Source organism: Panthera tigris, chromosome B1, assembly GCF_018350195.1.
Source record: "Panthera tigris isolate Pti1 chromosome B1, P.tigris_Pti1_mat1.1, whole genome shotgun sequence".
NCBI classification, from domain to species: Eukaryota; Metazoa; Chordata; class Mammalia; order Carnivora; family Felidae; genus Panthera; species Panthera tigris.
In genome coordinates, this window is record NC_056663.1 from 199073996 (window position 1) to 199094300 (window position 20305).

General features: G+C 54.7%; 1 protein-coding gene across 1 annotated transcript in view; it reads right to left on the reverse strand.

The window, feature by feature from the left end:
- Positions 1-14811: 14811 nt before the first annotated feature.
- CB1H4orf50 (chromosome B1 C4orf50 homolog) overlaps positions 14812-20305 on the reverse strand; it is a 53849-nt gene continuing 48355 nt past the window's right edge. Inside the window, exon 13 of the mRNA XM_042984976.1 lies at positions 14812-15624. Within this exon, the coding sequence (XP_042840910.1) occupies positions 15373-15624 (252 nt within the window). The 3' untranslated portion in view covers positions 14812-15372. The remainder of the gene's footprint in view (positions 15625-20305) is intronic.

The following is a 20305-nucleotide window of genomic DNA, read 5'->3' on the forward strand; positions in this document are numbered from 1 at the left end:
AAACAAAACAAACAAACATAGTGGGGAAAGGAGAAAGAAAGCAAGAAACAGACTCTTAACTATAGAGAACAAACCGGTGGTCACCAGAGGGGGGTGGTGGATAGGTTAACGGGGGATGGGCGAAATAGATGGGAATTCAGGAGGGCACTTATTGTGATGAGCACTGGGTGATGCACAGAATTGCTGAATCACTAAATTCTACACCGGAAACTAATATTACACCAACTGAAATTTAAATAAAGACTTGGAAGAAAAAAGAAGGACAGAAAGAAATATGGCACCATGTGTGAGAAGGCTTTGGAAAACGTTCAGCACTCGTGCAGTCACACAGAGAAGGTGCTCAGAGTGGTTGCTTGTGTTGGGCACGTGTTTAGACCCTTAAGGGCAGAGGTCTTGTCTACTGTGTTGTAGACATAGGTATCCTTAATTCTTAGGAAGAGTACTGGGCACACAGCAGGTGTGAGGCAATGGTTATTGCATGAATGAATAAAGTAAGTAGCTGGTGTGTCTTAAATAATCTTACTAAGAATAGTAACACTATCAAATACTTAGAACTTGCTATGTGTCAGGCTCTGTTCTAAGCACGTTACATATTTAGTTCTTTGCTCCAATGAGCAGGCGAGATACACACTATGCTTATTTATATTGCATTCGAGGAAATGAAGGCCCAGGGGAATTCAGTCAACTTGTCCACAGCTAGTAAACACTCCAGACTCCATTACCTTAAGCAGCAGGTCTCCTGCCCCCGTGAAATCACACGACAATAACACATTGTTGACCGGGAAATGCTACTACACATCGTTATACACAGTGCGATCGCAACTTGTAAAAAGTCTGGCCGAATAAGGGTAAATGTCCAAGCGCTGAAAGTGGACCCCTCTTAATGACGGGATTCTATGCACTTTTGTTTAGTTTTTTGTATTTTCTAAGTTTTCTCAAGAAAGCATATATTAACTTTTACAAGCAGGAAAAAATGTGACTTAAATTATGTCTCGGAGTATCTGCTCTGTCAGGCTTAGTTAGGCACTGGGCTTATTTCAAAGGCTATGATATTATTCTAGTTTTTTGGGAAACCAGGAAGGCTCCCAGCCTGAGCCACAAGAGATGCTCAGGGATGCTCGGCCTCTTTCCTCACAGCAGCAGCTTTTTCTGGGATATCTGGACCCCCTCTCCCCCCCGCCCCCCACGGTAGGCTCCTCCTTAAAGTGGCCACGCCCTCCCTAAAACCGTTCTGAACACAACAGAACCTGGCAATATTTTAATGATTTTGTCTCTTTACATTCACTCTGTGGATAGGCTCTAAGTTTCCCCAGGAGGGGTCTTATTTTGGGGGTCCTCCCCTTTAGTTTTTGAATTTTATTGGGGATGCACCTTTGGGCTTGGTGTCCAAGCACCGACAGGTGGAACTGGGATAGCATGGAGGTATGTGGTGTCCTTTCCAGATCCCTTGTGAGGAGTCAGGGTAAAGCAGGCCTCCACCTCTCACCCATGCTGTGTGGTCTTGGGCAGACATGAGCCTTCAGGAGGTGGCTCAGGCAATCCCCGAGCTCCCATATCCCTCCCACAGAAACCTCCGACATGCTGTGTCCCTAGCTGATGGGACACAGCTCTGGACAGGAAGTCAGAAGACCTGTGCTGTAGTCACCAATGCCACTGGTGTCCAGATCCCTCATCTGTTCCCTGGACAATCACAGTGGACAGCCTGTAAGAGGCTGGGTTCTTATCTTGTCCAGGGTTCCCCTTTGTTGCCCCCATAACCCTGGCCTGTTTCTATGGCTATTGGCTATATCTCCCTCAGGTACTAGGGAAGTGTTTGGGGAGTGAATGAGGGAGTGAACGAATGGGAATGACAGATGGGGCCGACATCGAGGCAGAAGTTACGACCCAGAGCCGCTCGGCACATCCTCCCCTCCCCTGACGGGTGAGCAAAGGCCACAGCCTGGTTAATACCCGGGAGAATCTTCTGGAAGCCCCCAGGCCCCAGTGGAGGAAGTGTCTCCACCCTCCTAGGGCTTGCAGGGGTGGAGGATGAAGAGATGAGCAGGGTGGGCCCACACCCTTGAAGAGCACACGGCCTGGCGGGGATATGGATCTGGGACAAGCAGCAGGGACCAGGCTCATCTGTGCAGCGGGAAACTGAGGCTGGAAGCCGAGTGCCTGGGGGGTCGCGTCTGGGAAGGGCTGCTCTGCCTTGATTCACCGACTCCTTATGAAAACCTAGTAAGACACCTGCCCAGGGCCCCACGGCTGGTAAACGGTGTGGCTGGAGTTCCCACCCAGGCCCAAGTGGCCCCACAGCCTGTTCTCAGATTTACAAAACAAATCTCGATAAAAGACTCCATCACTTGCGTGTGTATGACGAGGTGCTCTGGGCTGAGAATGTCGAAGCCTTTCTGGTGAACAGGAGGATCTCCTGGGGTCATTGGAGCCCCAGCCCCCACTGCGTAAGGGAGCCAAAGCAGAGAGTGGAGGGTCCCCTTAGTAAGCAACACTCTGTTTCGACAGCCCGGAAAAGGCATGACATCCTAATCTTCCCTCTGGTGTCATTTGTGATTCAGCTTGTCCCCTGGATTCCCGAGGGGCCGAGCCAGCTGCTGGTGCCCAGGTCCCAGCTGAGGCCAAACCCGAAGACTCACGTTACCTTCCTCTACGTTCTCTTCCCTAGGGTTTGATCAGCTTCAGACAGAGCTCTGGGGAAGGGACAACCCTGCGTGGGTTCAGAGACGTGCTTCTTGGCCACGAGGACTGAGCATCTGTATATTCGGTGACTCACACGAGTAGCCTAACGAGCAAAGCAAGCTCCAGAGTGTTCTGAAACTGCCCGCCTAAGGAGGCCCACAGCTTGGACCCGCCCAGGCCTCCTGACTCCTTACCAGCCTCTCTTTCTCCATCTCAGTGGCTCCTATCAATCATGTGGGAAATTCAAATTTTTGTTCAGTATCTACTATGCACATAGGCTCTGATTAACCTTGGTCAGCTGAACCTCCTGCTGTGTTTTCATATACTCTGCTGGTTATTCTGCCTTCCTGGCCCCATTCTCTGGGCTCCAGGAGGCTGACCCTGAAGGATGAACCCAAGAGACCCACCCTTAAGGATGACCCCAGGAGCTGACCTCAAGAATAACGTTTCCCTTGGTCTCTGGCTCCTTGCCAATGAGAGATGCAGGCAGGCATTTGGAGAGAGGGAAGACAGAAGCTTCTGGAATTTATTCTCTGTCCCATCAAAAGCTTGGGCAATGGCAGGGTAGCTCTCTCCATCTTCTGGGGTAGCAGCACCTTGTCCTCATCTGCAGCCCTTGGGTGGTAATGACTTCCTGCTCTCGCTCTCCTCACCCCTCCCCCTCCCCCCAACAGCAAACGCACTCACTCACTCTTCAATCACCCACTTGGGGATGTTGCCTCTTTCCTTCTGGGGTGTGAGACAAAGGAGCTGAACTATGTAGCCTCCAAGACTTGGCCTTCATTTCCTGTTGACCCAAAGTCTACCAGCTGGAGAGTTCTGTGGTCAAGCCTTCTTTCGGGGTGAAGACATGGGGGAGGAACTCAATGTCCATCACCTCCCTGCTCCCTGGAGTAGGTAAGTGCAGCCAGGGGAGACAGACGGATGGAATAAGAAGTTGCCTGTAGGAAAAGACCTAAGGAGCCACATGACTACAGGTCAGTAGGGGCAGTGGGGTCTGTGGAGGTCAGTCCCCCCACACCCCAGCCCTGGGCCTTCCTCGTCTGACAGCCTGTGGAGGCCAGGCCCCCCACACCCCAGCCCTGGGCCTCCCTCGTCTGACAGCCTGTGGAGGCCAGGCCCCCCACACCCCAGCCCTGGGCTTCCCTCGTCTGACAGCCTGTGGAGGCCAGGCCCCCCCCACACCGCAGCCCTGGACCTCCCTCATCTGACAGCTGCTGACTCCCGTGTGAAGCAGATTCCTCCTGTGTGTCCTCTGAGGTCCTGATCACTCCCACTGAGGCCCCTGCATGCAGTTGTGTCCAGGCTCTAACCCAAGGCTCCTCTGATTCCAGGGGATGGGAACCACCCTGAGGAATGCCAGCTGATCTGTCCCTCTGGGAGCTGATGTCAGGGTGGTTTATGTGCATTCCAGCTTTAAAAACTCAAACTTCGAAAGTGTCAAAGTGTGAGCTGTCAGCCAGGCCAGCAGGAACCCACGTCAGCCAGCTGACCGTCACCATCCGCTAATCCTGGCCCAAGATGACAGGAGTCAGATTTGCCACTAAAGCACTTCTTCCAGTCTCCCCAGCCCTGTGCACCCATGGGACCTTAATACTTCTGTTATCCTGGTCGTCTGTTATTCTGTTATCTCCTTCGAGTGTGTGATCACCCAGGGACAGTGCCTCATCTTTCTACCCTCAGCAAGCACCCAGAGCAGGCAGTCGGCAAAAGTTGGGAAGTGAGTGAGTGTGTGAGTGAATGAGTGAGTGAGTGAATGAGTTCGTCAATGAGGAAGTTAATGAATGAGTTAGTGAGTGAGAGAATGAGTGAGCTAGTGAGTCGATGAATGAGTGAGTTAATGAATGAGTGTGAGGGTGAGTGAGTTAATGAGTGGGTGAGCTCATGAATGAATGTGTGGGTGAGTGAGTGAATAAGTTAACAAATGAGTGACTAAGTGAATGAGTGAATGAATGAGTTTTGAATGAGTGAGTTAATGAATGAGTGACCAAGTAATGAACGAATTAATAATGAATGAGTGAATGAATGAGTGAGTTAGTTAATGAGTGAGTGACTGAGTGAATGAATGAGTTAATGAGTGAGCGAGCACTCCTACAGTTTGCAAACTTCCGAGGTAGATAAAAACCAAATGTACAGAATAGTTAGACAGCAGGCAAGGGGAAATTCCTCGTAGAAGGGTCCCAGCACCCACATAAACGAATGACGCGACTTATCGGTTTGTAACCAGTAATGAGTCCATGAACCTGGGTCCCGGGCAGTGGCGGATGCCTACAGCACGCAAGGAGAGGCAGCCAGACACACGCCCTCCGGAAGGAAGAGCACGATCCTACCTGTAAGAGTCTAGGGGCAAAGCCCAGCTGAGCCTGGACCCTGCCCGACCTCCAGGTCCAGGGGCCAATTCGAGGACACACACAAGGACACAGCACCGCGGGGACACCACTGGCAAGAGCCTGTGTGGGAGACTGAAGGACAAGCCACCTGCTTCCGCCAACAGCACATTCCAAGAAAACTAAGATGCGAAGAGTTTAAAAACAATCCCGCAAGTGCCCATTGATGGAAGAATGGACAAACACAATATGTCCACCCAGCAGAACGTGACTCATCCTTGAAGAGGAAGGGCATCCTACCACACGCGACAACATGGATGGATGAACCTTGCAGACACGGCCACAAAAGCGCAAACACGGTACGATTCCATTTACGGGACGTTCCCAGAGTAGTCAGGTTCGTGGACAGAAAGCAGATGGCGGGTGCCGGGGGCTGGGGAGGCGATGGGGTGGGGGGAGGGGGTATTTCACGGAGACAGAGCTTCAGTTTGGGAAGATGAGAAAGTTCCGGAGACGGATGGCGGACATGGAATACTTATTGGTTAAAATGCTAAATGTTACCACAAAAAAAGACACACCGGGAAATCACAGTTTAAGGACCTTATCCAGATCCTGATCCCAACAAACTGCAAAAAACCAATTTTACCTATTAACTGATAAGACAATTGGCAACTTGAAGACTGATTGGGTGTTTGATGAAATCAAGGGATCGTTTATTTGAGGTATGATGGCTTTGTAAAATATTTACGAATTCAGTGATAAACTGTCTAGTTTTACTTGAAAGTAATACATGTGAGAAGTGGGTGCTGTACAGATGAAACGAGATTGTTCGGGAACAAACCACCGTTGAAGCTGACTGACGTCTACGTAGGGGCTCCTTTTGTTATTCTGTCTCCTTTCTGAGCACTTGTATTTTCTCGTAAAAACAGTGTTTTCCGAAATGATGCCAATGAATTTCTCTGTTCAGATGAGCATCTTCACGAAATGCCAATGTCCCTAGACACTAGCAGCCATTCACCACATAGCATGAAATAGTCACACCAGATGACTGTCCTAGCCACAGTACAGCAGAGCCACCTGCACCCAGGGATGGACGGGGGAGGGCGAGGGTTAAGAAGCAGGGCAAACTGGAGTGGGAAGCTGAAGCCCACCGACTCACGCATTCGTTCCACAAACACGGAGCCCCCAGCGTGTGCCGGTCACTGTTTCAGGCACTGGGAGTATGTCCGCAGGACAACCGGTCCTTGTTGGGGTTGGTAACAAGTGGTCGGGTCCTGGATGTATTCTGAGTATCTGAGCACCCACGCACACACATATGCACACACGCACACCCATGTGCACATGCACAGAGGAGCAAGAAGGAGAGAGAGAGAAGGAGAACGGAAGTTAAGCTTTCCGGCTTTCCCTGCTGCGCTGATTTCCTGAAGCAAGCTGCCGGAAGCCGGCGAGCTCACGCTTCAGAATCCTAGCGAAGCCGGCAACGAGCCAGGGCACCTCTGATGGTTGGACACAGAGTAGGACTAAACACACAGGCGTGGTGACATCTGTCCAGAAAGCAGCGAGGCCAGGGGTCCCTGCTCCCAGGCCGCTCGGCCCGGTGACCCCACCCCAGCTGACCTGGGACGGCGGGCAGCCGGCCCTGGCCACCCCAGGAGGCCGTGGGGAAAATATTCCCAGCTTCCTAAAAGATCCAGTGCAAGAGATAAAGTCTCCTGGCCCCTCTGAGGACTTGATTCTGTTTTCCTCTTCTGGATGTCTCGGTTCAGATCCATTTGGCAGACCGGAAGGAAAGCCAAGCGTTGCCAGGAGGCAGACTGGGCAGGAAGGAGCCGGTCGGAGGCGGGAACAGCCGGGCAGGCCCTCCAGCGGGGACACTGCGGCCCACAAGCGGGGCTGTGTGCACCAGGGGGCCCTCCACCCCTCACTCCGCTTGGGGCACATGGATGTCCCTGGCGAATTTTGGATTTGCTCAAAACAGTTTATGTCAACATAAAGATATTCAAAGAACGGCAGAGGAGGAAGGCAGTGGACACAAAGTCACCGCTGTCCCCTGTGACGGCCACTCTGCACAGCTGGTCACCTCCCGCCCTGACCGCTGAACCGCACAGGACGCGCTCAAGTCCTGCTTCGAGGGGGTGGCGGGTTGGGGTTTCTGACCGGTTCGTCCGCCTGCCGCGTGAGCTTGTAACTCGGGGGAGGGGGCAGGGGGGCGTATTTCCTCACCCTGTGGATGTTCAACCTGTTCCCGCGACTCATTTTGACTGTTCTGAGCAGAGGGGTCAAGAGGCTTCGCTGCTCTGTGCGCCCTCCTCCGTGCCGCGGAGGACCAGGCCCAGGTGGCCGGAGGAGGGATTCTGAGAATCCCAAGGAGGACACGGTGGCAGGGGGAGCCGGCCCGAACCCAGCTCGCAGCCGGAACCCAGCCTGGCTGGCCGCAGCCAAGTCAACCTGCAGACCCAAGAGTGTGAGAATCCATGTTCCAGGAGGCTGAACTCGGGCTGGTTTACGATGCCGTAATAGCGACGCTTCGGCCAATGAGCACAGAGAAGGTAAGTGACTCACCTGGGCACACGCATGTATCGGGAAGCAGCCCTGGGAGTGGACCCAGGCCCCTTGGCTCCGGGTCCAGGGCTCTGTCTCTCCCCTCAGCTTGGCGCTGGGGCAGAGGAGCCCTTAAGCTCCTGACACAGGACTGAGGACGCAGGGCTCAGCCTACTTGGGGGTAAAGGGAGGAATCAGTGGCCTTGGTCTCTTCAGACAGGCACTTGGCAAGGAGAGGGTAAGGCTGGATTTCACCTCTTTTTGCCCCTGGCCAGATGCTTTTTGCCCCTGGCCAGGACAGCAAAAACACAACAGGCCCGCAGTAACGGCTCGTACCCAATAACGAACCATGGTTAACGACGGGGGCGGGGGGGGGGGTTGGCTACTCGAGGCCACTGGGACTGAACCCACCAGCTTCTGTCTGCAGGCTTCCCCTTGTGTGTGTTGGTGGAAGAGATAAGTTCTTGGGTCTGGCCCAGCATGAGGCAAACCCCGGGGCACCCCCGTCCTGGAGATGGGGACGAGGGAAGCAGCAGCATCTGGAGGCAGTGAGAGCCCAGTTCCCCCTCCACGCACCCCTCTCCCGCCCCCCCAGCCTTGCACCTGCGTCCCAGCCCCAGCAGACAGAGCTGCCGGTCCTGAAGCTCAGCCCCAGTGGGTCCGGGAGCCCAGGAGAGCACTTAGCTGAGATTTATAGCCGAGGAGAGAATTGCTGCGTGTGTGTGTGTGTGTGTGTGTGTGTGTGTGTGTGTGTTGTGTGGTGGACGGGGAGGACGGGAGGGGGATTGGCTCCTGGCAGGAAATCCAGCGCGGAGCCCCCTGAGCTGGGCACTGCCGCAGAGGGGAAGGGCTTTGGAGGATGGCAGGGAGTTCTGTGCCCCACAAGCAGAGTAGACGTAGAACACGGCCGAAGCTTCTCCACGGGTCGCATCCCTAAAGGGCAACTTACACTGCTCAGCCCAGGGAGCCGTGAGAACCCCACAAAGCCTGGCGTGGCCAAGGGGGAGGCAGGGCACGGCTTCAGCTAGAGGCGCCTTCCCTCCCCAAGGTTGTGGAGGCGTGTCACCAGGGACACGAGTCGCCATTTGTCCTGGCCACAGTCTAGAGACCCTCAGGAGGCCTGCCCTCCGGGCTCAGAGCTGCAAGAAACGTTCTCCAAACCTGTTTCCTTTTATTGCAAAGTCAGCGCGGGACAGCCCATGCCACTCCCCTTTTTGCCTCGGCTACCAGGAGGCTCAGAACTCACTTTTCCATTCAGTTGGGTATGGGTATGGCTATGGGTACCTACCCATAGTCTCAGGGCCCAGAATAATTATTCTGTCCTACTCCCTCTTCACCTATGATTTGACCCTAAGGTTTCATGCTTCTGCAACACACATTCTTTTTCTCGTATCTATGTCTTTTATTTTAGGTCTAACTCTTCCCTAGAAGCAGATAGTAACACATGCAGCATGCAGGGGGGGTGGGTTACAAGGGTACAGTCGTGAGGACCTGCGCGGCCGGTCGGAAAGAAAGCCGATTTCAGGGTGAGAGCCCTACAGACGGGGACTCAAATCCTGGCTCTAGCAGTCTGGGCCTCAGTTTTCTCAGCTTCAAAATGGGCACGAAGCCCTTCCCTCGCAGGCTGGACAGCGAGAAGGTCCAGAGACACGGCGCCGGCCTGGAGCCACAGGGGCGCCGTGCCCAGGGTGATGACGGATCAGGGGCGCTGTGTGCTGTTGACTCCCGCAACGGGCAGCTTGAGACTGTCCCCTGACTCGCGCAGGTGACGAATTTAATGACAGCAGAAATCATCATAGCTCACACAGTGAGGGCACTCTGGACTTTGTAAGTGTAAGTGTCCCCATTTTACAGATAAGAACACTGAGGCCCAGAGGCGCTAAACTTGCCCGAGGCCATACAGAGAGGCCACGGCTGGCAGGCAAGCAGAACTCGAGTCTGGAGCCGGCCCTGATCCATCACGGAGCTGCTCCCACGGGCTCGAAGGGGGAAGGGGGAGCCCGGGAAGTCATTTCACACGCCACACAGTAAGTTCTTTGTTGGTGAAGTGCTTCCTCTGCCTGACAGCGGCTGCTGGCTTTCTAGGTGAAGGGGTGCTGACAGGCTGTGCTTTGGGAAACCATCAACACCGCCAACAGCTAAGGATCAGGCTCCTAGCCTCTAGGCAGTCCTTCCAGAATACACTCTCTGAGGTGGAATCTGTTATTTGCATCCTTTTCCGAGGCACAGAGAGGTTAAGTAGCTTGCTCAAGGTCATGCGGTTGCCGGGGAGCAGAGCCGGGGTTGTGGCTCAAGTAGACTAGCTCTCTCTCTCTCTCTGAGCTTCTACGGCCCATGTTAGATTTGTTAGTTTTAAAAGGGTCCAAAGGAAGAAAAAGGACACACTCGAGCAGCAGAAGTGAGCACTGTGCCAGATAAATAAACAGGGACTTTCAGGAAATGGAAGGAAGTCAGCTGCCCCTGGCCGTCTCCGGAAGGATCCCGGCAAGGAGACCCTCCGCTCTCTGGGAAGGCAGAGCAATAAAGGCCCAGAGACCCCGGAGGGGGTGCACAGCTTCGCGCTGGGGTGGCGAGGGCCAGTGCAAGGCCTCAGCCCGCGGGGACTGGGTGGCCGCTTTCGGGACTAAATTTACAAGCCGGTCTGCTGCGGCCCCGGAAAGCTCGGCTGCGTCACCACACGCGGGGCCCAAGCGGCAGTGAGACCGCATTCCGGTCTCTTTGGCCACCTGCCCCCCACCCCCAATCAGCTTTCGGTCCTGAGCACTGGCTGGGCCGCGTCACCAGGCCGCCCTCTCTCCTGCTTTGCCTCCCAGGACTCTTATCCTTTCTGGTTTTCAAAAATCCGGTGCAGAGACAACACATCGGACCGACGTCTGTACTCGCCACGGTGCTCGAGGCAGGCATCCCCATTTGACAGATGAGAGGCAGGCATCCCCATTTGACAGATGAGAAAACTGAGGCACAGAGAAGTGAGCTGAAGCAGGGTGTGGGCCGAGCTCCTGAGCGCCAGCGCTAAAGGGAGGGAAAGAGGGGCGCGCAGGGACGGGGCGTGTGTCACAGACAGCAGACCCCGGCAAGGCTCCGGTGTGGTGAGACTGTGTTCAGAGTGATGCCACTTCCTTTTTACAGGAGGAAACCCAGCCTCCGGGGCTGTGGATGCAGGTGTCGGCACCACCTGCTGCGTGGGGTCGTTTGCCTGGGGCCCTCCGGCCGCCTCCGGCTTCCTAGGCCCCTGCCGGGCGTCGACCCTGGGACCTGGGGTGCCAGCCACCGAGCACGGAGCCCAGCGCACAGCGTGGCTCAGAAGCCCTAGGTCCCTTCCTGCCGGCCCCACCCAGGCCACCACCTCTGCTCTGGGGACCGTATCGCCCCTCATGGCTCAGCCCGAACGCCACCTTCTCTGCTCCCCGCTGCCTCTAGCTGCCTGCAGCCTTGTCGTCATCCATCCCCGGTGGCCAGATCCCAGCTCCCCTGCCCTGAGGTCACTCCCACCACACATCGCGTCCCACCCAGGCCGTGAGCGTCTGCAGGACGGAAACCCAGACGGTCCCTCATTGGGTCAGGAAGGAAACACCTGCTTACAAACTCTCACGTCCCCACTCAGGAGCTCCCCGGTGAGGGCGAGGGCCCCCTCTGTCTAGCTCACCACCTCCAACCACGCCGGGCACACGGTAGGGGCTGGAAGGGAGATGCTGAATTGGAAGAACATGGCAGGGCTGCGGGCAGCCAGGACCCCCGAGCCTTGCAAGTGGGACCTCCCCGGGGTGGGGAGGGGGGCGGGCAGTAGGCTGTGCTTCGAGCCAGGTGTATGTGCGAGCATTTGCACCACGGCACCGGCTTGAACCGCAACAGATCAGAAACGACGCAGACGTCCGTCGAAAGAGGACGGTAGAAACCACACGTGGAAAACAATGCAACTGTTGAAACACGAAGGCGAAACGTATGTTCTGATGCAGCACGGACACCAAGATAGAGTCGATGGAAAGGCCCCGGGGGCAGGACGGTACGGAGCGCCTCCCTCGGGGCACAGATGTGCGCGTGCCTGGGCCACCGCTTACAGCACGCCAGCATCTCCAGAGGGATTCGTAAGAAATCCCTCCTTGGCACCTCGGGGCGCCTGGGGGGCTCAGCCGGTTAAGCGTCTGACTCTTTACGTCGGCTCAGGTCATGATCTCACGGTTTGTGGGTTCAAGCCCTGCTGGGCTCTGAGCTGACAGCTCACAGCCTGGTTGGGATTCTCTCTCCCTCCCTGTCTGCCCCTCCTCCGATCATCCCCCGCCTCAAAAATAAATAAACTTAAAAAAAAAAAAAAAAGAAACTGGGACCTGTTGGCCCCTGGGGAAGGGAGAGGAAAAGGAAGAAGCTGGCCCTGTGCACACTTCTGCGCCTTCCAGATTTTGAAGAATGAAAATGTCTTACTTCTACCAAATGCATATGTTCAATAAAACGAGAGAATCACAGCACGATTGCAGAAAAAGGCAGCACCTGCCTTCTGGCAACTTCGACCCCAGGGTTACAGAAAGACAAGTAGGTCCACCCTGCTTCCTACCCGCCCCCCGACTGCACCCCAGGCCTTTGCACACGTGGCTGCCGCCTCCCTCCGGGGCTGACCCCTGCTCATCTCCAGGACCCGTCACAGTTGGCACTTCCTCCGGGAAGTCCTTGCTGACCCTTCGCTGCTTAAGCGGCTCTGTGCCCCCGGGCCTGGCGTTCGCCCCGCTGCACCCGGCCCATGCCAGAGGTCTTGGTCTGCCTGCACATCTGCCCGCCAGGGGCCTGAAGGATGGAAACCTGGAACGAGGCCCCTGTGACCCAGCTCCCGGCCCTTCACCCGCCCCAGCAGGTGCCCCAGGAAGTGTCTGCTGAGCAGAACCTCTTCCACTAGAGGAAAATGCCTCCCCGGAGGGCAGGACAATGAATCAGGCGGCCGGGAGAGACACGCACTAACATTCCCTGCAGCTTGGCCACGGGCCAGGCCAACACTCTCATCTGATTTGCTTAAGAGCCCGGGTGGGGCCCTTTTGCAGGAGTGGGGTGGGGGGAGTGCATTACCTCGCTCGGGCTCAGGGCTTCCGTTCTGCAGAGCCTGGGCAGGCAGTCCCAAAGAAGGTCACCGTGGCTGCTTATTGACAGCCCTCTGACAAATTGTTTTCTGCCGCGGCAGCCGGGCTGGTCCATCTGGCCGCTCCCCGGAGGCCTCGGGTCACTCACAGCGCGGTTCCCGGTGTGGGGGGCGGCCTGACCCCAGCTTCTGCGTGCCGGGTTCCTGCCTGACCCCACTCTGCCGCCCCAGCTGGTGCAGCCTCCACCCCGGGGGCATCTGACCAGACTGGGCGCTGGCCACATCGGGCCCAGCGAGGGGGTGGCCCCTTCCCAGGGCTGGGGTCTATGGTGGAGGTGAAGAAAATGCCAGAGTCCTTCATCCGCCATCGCAAATGCACCACCGGGGAGTCACAGCTCCAAGCAACGACCCGGCTTGAGGCGACAGGAAGTGCCAGCCCCAGGCCGGTTAATAAGTGGTTTCTGGCTTTGAAGATGATTTATTATGGAATCACCGTGTTATGCTACAAAGATTGCCTTGGCTTCCTTTAATGGATTTTCCCCAGTTGCCTCTCTGCCGAGGCCCAGGCTGTGAGAAGCGGGAGGCAGAGCGCTCACGTGACAGGCGGCAGGGCCCCCGAACCCGGGGAGAGTGTCCTGGAGATCAGGGGTGGCCTCGAGAGCATCCGGCCGGCTTAGCAGTGAGGTTCGGCTGGCTGTTGCCCGGCCTCACCTGGCTCATCCCTCCTCTTCCTCGTAGCCCCAGTGCCCAAAGCTGACGGCGTTGTCCCAAAATGAAGGTAGAGAAAGCTCCCAAAGAGAGGTCCCACGCCGACGTGAGGGACCAGCTGTATAGGACGCCACACGGCTGGCAATTCCGTGGCTGGCGTTGGTGGCCGGAATGGCTGTAGTTACAACAGTGTTTTCCCACATCGGGGGTTCCTTGAGCACCTGATGGGGACGCACGGTTGCCAGGAGGTCCTGGGGGATAAGGACCGACTGCATCTTCTTTGTTCCTGCTTCCCGGGACCTGGCCTCACATGGCAGTTAGCGCTGAATGCGCACTGAACAAACGGATGGGCGGGTCCGTTGGCAAATCAGCGCACGGACAGGTGGATGGATGTGATGACCCATCACGCAGCCCCTTGGGTTCATCACGGTGGCGGCAGTTCAGTGTGTTGTCGCTGGCTCGATGGCCCCGCTTTTCTTACGAATCAATGGCTCCCCCGGGTTCCCTCAAAATAAATCCGCTGGTTTCTGTCACTGCCGTGTGGTCAGGCGTATAAGGTGTGAACGTTACGGGAGGCCAGGGGAAGGGTAGATGGGACCTCCCTGCACTTGCCAATATTCAAAGTTGAACCGCATTAAAGTACAATCTACACGTTTGCCTGCTGCCCCGGGAGCCCCAGGTCTCTGGTCCTGATACCTCCTTGGCCCGAAGTGACAAGACATTCCAGGGGGGAACAGAACCGGACAGGTAACTCTGACCTTTCCCTCAACCCTTCACCAGTCCCTTTCCAGAGACAGAGATGGTGTCTCTGATTGGTGAGCCCAGGGACAGGATCTGGGCTTAAGTGGTGTAAGACCCCTTGATTCTTTTGTTGGGCGGCTTGCTCTCAGGATAGATGCATTTTCTTCACTCCTGAGTCCTACACCCAGGTCAGGGCGTAAGTCCTATTCTCAGGGGGAAAGAGAGGGGTGCAGGATGGGATGAGGCAGGAACCCCTCATAGCTGGCTGGGCCAGGGGCTGCTTTGCACACGTCTTTAATGACACGCACAAAGTTCAGTTCCATGCCTCGGGGCCTTTGCACGTGCTGTTCCCTTTGACTGCAACACCCTTCCCTACCTCACCTGTGTGTTGAACACTTCAGTGGGCCCAGGGGCTCTGCTCAGTCATCCCCTCCTGAATGACCTCCATTTTCCGAGGCTGGGCAGAAAGGGCCCTTACCTTCATCTCACCACGCTTCACGGCACTCTTAATGAGCTACACGGTGCGTGGTTCATACGTGTGTCTCCCATTGCCCCGTGAGCAAACTGAGGCAGGGACCAGAGTTGGCTCACCTCCCTCCCCCTCACATTATACTTCCTGGCATTCGTTGGATGTCAACAAATGTTGGTTGAACAAATGGGCCTTATTAGAAAGTTCTGATGGGTTTTAATGCCTTAACATGTAAAATATATAATTACTTAAATCAAGCATTTCATCTAGTAGACAAAGCTCTTTTCACACATGGGGAGGGGCCCCAAGGGCAGGAAAATAACAACACAGGTCTCTGTGGCTGTCAATGTTAGGAGCTGATAGACCAGTTCAGGGGTTCCCAACCCCGGCGCTGTTGACATCTGGGCTGGATTACCTGTGTTGTAGGACACTGCCTTGTGCATCGTGGGATGTTTAACAGCATCCCTGGCGTCTACCCACTAGATGCCGGGAGCGGCTTCCGAGTTAGGACCATAGAAAATGTCTCTGGACGTTGCCAATTTTTTCCCTGGTTGGGAAAAATCATGCCCAGTTGAGAACCACCGGACCGGTCATTCAATAGGTTTTGGTACGGTAAATATTCCCTTTGCTGCCTTGACAAAGCTCTCGGAATGTGTCGGGCACAGTCGAGTATTTCTCCCAAGCTCCGACGAGCAGCACAGACCCCCGAGCCAGAGGCAAAACCACTTGCTACCGAATGAGGGCTTTGATTGCTACCAATTCCTTAAAGCCGTGTCTGAAGGCTCGGCTTCAAATATTTATGGAGTCTATGAAATGGCCCCGGAGCGTGAGAGCTTCTATTAAATTTATAACTCCAGCGGTGATTGATGGACCTGGGCATTGCTGCGAATGCTTCGTGTGAGCTCTTTGTGGAAAGCCAGGATCCTCGCAGGACTCAGGAGCTCAGAGGGCGGTGGGGGGTCATCGGCTCGGAGGACGGGACAGGACAGCCCGCCTTCTCCCCGCGGGCGTCGCGCAGGGCACGCGGGCTCCACAGCGGCTGCAGCCGGACACGGACACGCTCCGGGACCAGGCGTCGGCCCTGAGGGCGGGGGAAGCTGGAGGCAAGAGCAGAACGAAATGGTCTCTGCCTCTCCAAGCTCGTAAAAGCCCCCTCATCCCACACTTATCCAGGGAAGAGACGGCAACAGGAAGGAACATTTACGGAGGCTTTGTGTGCCCGGCACGAGTGCTCCCCCTGCACCACTCACGTCCTCCTATACAGCTCAACGAGGCACACGATGCCTTCACGGTGCGGCGGGGGAGGAACAGGGGCTGGGAGGTGGCCCTCACCACGTCATCCAGCAGGTGTCTGCCAGGACAATCACTGATGGTGTCCCCATAGAGCGGGGACGTTTCTTGTTTACAGGGACGAGAGATGGCGAGTGTCCCATCAAGCGGCAATCGATGTCGACTGGCTGCCGACCTCATGCCGGGCACCGTCCACGGCTCTTGCCACCGAGCTGGTTCACCTGTTTCCACTGAGCCCTCCCGCCAGGCTGTCATCAGGCCTGCATGACCGATGGGGAAACAGGTGCCTGTTTCAGAGACCCTAAATAGCTCACCTAAATCTATGCAGCTGCTGAACCCAAGCCCACCTGCCCTCAAAGCCCCACCCACTCTTTCTGGAGCTCCACCCCTACCTATCATACGCATGTCAGCCCTCCATGCCCAGCACCCACAGTTATCAAGCACCTTCCCCGCAAATGACGGAAGGAAGGATCCCCATGCTGGGCAGTGTCAGTCCTACTTATGTCTCTGCTCGGTCCTCTGGCAGAGGGCCTCAGCAGTCAGATGGGCAGAAGGGAGCAAACTTCTCCCATGCCCTCGGGAGGCCGTGACCAGTGGGTGGCGTGGCACACGCAGTGCCACTGATGGCTGAGAAAGAGGCACAGCCAGGAAGGAGAGGAAATGCCGGTCATCGGGTGCTGGCCCGTGTGCCCCGCCTGGACCGGCCCCTCCCCCAGGGTGCTCCCCACCCAGCGGCACAGGCAGGCCAAAAAACGTGCAGGTCCAGTGCGGAATCAGTGCCGGAAGAGAGGCCCACGCACCCGTCAGTGGAGCACCCGGGAGGGGAGCACTGACCATACATTGAGGGGCAGGAAGGCCTCCTGGAGGAGGCGGTGTCTGAGCCAGACTTTCGAGAAGGAGCAGGATTCTGCTGTTAAAAGCTGAAGGTCATTGCATGTAGAGTAACGTGCAACCAGCAACTTAAGGAATCTGCACTTGTCAATGATAATAGTTTAAACCTCATGAAACCGCAGATTCTGTCGCGAGAAGGTAGTACAATGTCTCCTATGGTTCAGCCTATGGCAGCGAACATTTCTGGAGCTCCTATGATGTGCCGGATATCATGCTAAGCAATGTATACATATTGATTCATTCCGTCTTTAACCCAAAGAGGCAACTAGGATTATTACCTCATTGTACAGATGAAGAAACAGAGGCCCAGAGAGGTTAAGTGACTTGCCTATGGCCACACAGCTAACAGGAGGCAGAGTCAGGATTTGAGCCCAGGTCGCTCAACCCCTGGGCCTGCACCGTTCACCCCTACAGCCGGGCTGTCACACACAGGACAGATGAAGGGTCTTCAGTGGGGCAGTGGCATGACCAGGCTGTGACACAGGGACAGACATTGCCTCCATCACCAAAGATTTACCAGCCTTCTTGGGATATTTGTGTGTATTTCCAGGCCCTCCCTGCTTTCTTTCTTTTTTTCTCTAAGCTCGACCATAAAATAATAGAATTGTGACATGTGACAAATTTAGCTACTGCCCTTCAACAATGACCTCGTTTTGCTGCTAGGTCACTGATCCCCGAGTGTAGTTATTTAACAAACTCATTTTCACCACAGGAAGCCCTTCCCCTCGAGCCAGCCCGGATCTATGGCTCGCAATCTGTTGTCCCACAAGGCAATGGGCTCTCTGCTTCTTGACACCCTGCACAGCAGAGCAGGATGCAGCCTGCGTGGGGTGGGGGGGGGGGACCAGGTGCCCCGTGACCTTCTAGACAAAGAGCCCACCAGCCCCTCGCTCTGATTCTGCGTCCCACAGGCCCTTGAGAGGGCCCCCTGTGGGCCAGGTGCTCGCAAAGCAGGGGAACAAAAATGCCTGTACCGACATCCCACCATCTCGCTGCAGAGTCAGGCCAACATCCCGCGGATTTGTAACTGCGTCCAACAGAGGAAGCGTGTTTAATGGTGGCATTCGATGTGCGTGGCAATGACTCTGAAGAAAGCTAAAGAACAATCCGGAAACTTGGAGCACCTTCTGGTTCATTCATTCATTCATTCATTCAGTTTATGCTCTGCCCGTTTCCTCAAGTTTCTGGCCAGCACCACCTAGCGCACGCCCTCGCGGGGTTTTTCTCACCCTGAACTCCAGGCTGGGCCGTGCAGGGGGCAGGAGAGACTGTTCCCATCCCTCCCGTGAAGGCTTCTCACCGTCTGGCCACTTAGTGGCCGCAGCCCCAGCTCCAGAGCCAGGCTGCCTGGGTGGGACCCCAGCTCTGCTGCCTATGAACTGCGTGACCCAGGGTCGGCTATATACCTCCTCTGCACCTTGTCTTTTCTCACAGGTAAAGGGGGCAAATTCTGACACCTATTTTGTAAGCCCCTCGTGAGGACTGAAAGAGCCAGTGCATTGCACACGGCGAGCAGGCATTCAGGAAGGGGGCGGGGGGCTTCTTTCCCACTGTTACTCTCATCATCATCATCACTGGGGGGCACCTGGGTGGCTCAGTTGGTTAAACATCCGACTTCAGCTCAGGTCATGATCTCACGGTTCGTGGGTTTGAGCCCCACGTCGGGCTGTGTGCTGACAGCTCGGAGCCTGGAGCCTGCTTCGGATTCTGTGTCTCCCTCTCTCTCTCTGTCCCTCCCCTGCTTACACACACACTCTCTCTCTGTGTGTCCTTCAAAAATGAATAAATAAATAAACAAAACATTAAAAAATTTTTAACATCATCACTGGGATCTCTAAGACCCCTCTCTACACCTTCTTACTTCCTGCCACGGCCACGTTTAACTGCCCGCAATGCCCCTGACACCTGAGGAGCATTGACCCCTCTGTCTTTGCTGGTACTGTTTCCTTTTTCTAGAATGCCTTCTATTGCTTGGGATAATCCAGGCCAAAGGTCAAAAGTCAGTGGAAATTTTCCTAGGAAAAGACCAAAGCTGGGAAAAAAAACAAAAAAAACAAAAAAAAGTACTCATTCTTAGGTAATAAACCTGTAGACGAGTAATTTAAAATTAAAGTCACCAGTCAGGGGAAAAAATGTTTAAGAAGGTCACCAATAGGGGCGCCTGGGTGGCTCAATTGGTTAAGCATCCAACGTTTGATTTCGGCTCAGGTCATGATCTCACAATTCGAGAGATTGAGCCCCGCATCAGCTCTGTGCTGACAGTGTGGAGCCTGTTTGGGATTCTCTCTCTCTGCCCCTCCCCCCACTTGCTTTCTCTCTCTCTCTCTCTCTCTCTCTTTCTCTCTCTTTCAAAAGTAAATAAATGAAATTTTAAAAATAAATGAAGGCCAGTAACAATAGCTGTCATTTATTGACCACCTCTCATGTACCAAGCAGTATAGCAAGCATGTTATGTGTGTGCTTTCACTGAACTGCCCTAACAATTCTAAGAGGTAAATACTGTCTCCATTTTTTAGATAAAAAAATTAATGTAATCATGGAGGCAGGAGAGATGCCACGCGAATGACAGGTGGAAGGAAATCACCAATAGGCTGAGATGAAATGCTAAGAATAAGATCAGATTCCTCCTGAGTAACGGCGACTTTCTTTTTCTCCTGAGCATCTCTCTTGTTCACATACTTATTCAGCCCTGTTTACCTGATTTTGTGATCATACTAGCAGTTGGAAGTATCATCCCCATGTTACAGACGAGGAAGCAGAGACACAGACATAGTAAGTCCTCTGCCCAACATCACGCTGAATTACAGTTGCGATTTGAACTCAAGCCCGTCAGACTTCACATCTCATCAGTAAAATATGTTCTCTCTGAGAAAAGAGGGGGCTGCTGTGGCTCCACTTGGTTAGGACATTTTGGACTGAACCTCTGGTAAATACTAGAAAAGCTGGACAGAACAGAGCACACCTTCTATTTAAACCGTCTGAGAGCTACGGAGATGGGCAGGATCTGAGGGACTAAAGCTGAAAACAGGAGAGAAGCCGGGAGTCACTGGCATGGCCGTGGAGGCCATACTTCCCTCCAGGTGAGAGCCTACGGTAACAGTGGCAGTTGTGATGCAGAAGGCTAAGCGAGGCTTTTCCCAGCTAATGGGACTGACAAGGGCCATGGGCAAAAGATGCTGGTAAACACTACAGTCTTCTGGTCAGGACGCCAAAGGCTATGCCCAAGGAGTGAGAGTGAACGGGAAGGAAAACAGAACTCGTAAGTACTGAAACCATCTCTGAACCAGGTTATGATGTGAGGAATGGCCTGAGCCCTGCCTAGCCACCTGTCACAAGCAAAAGGAAGCGCGCTCTGGATGAAGACAATACACTATGAGGCAGAACCCCAAATTATACCTTTAGGTTTTGACACATGATGTCTAGCACTCAGGGAAAAATAACCAGACACCGAACACATGACTTGACCAAAACCACAAATTAAATGGTAGATAATAGATAGAGACTAGGAAGGGAAACCAAGGGGTTTCTGTGGTGCTGGTCGTTTTTCTAGTTCTCAACCTGGTGATGGCTTTTGGGGTGTCACTCCATGATAATTCA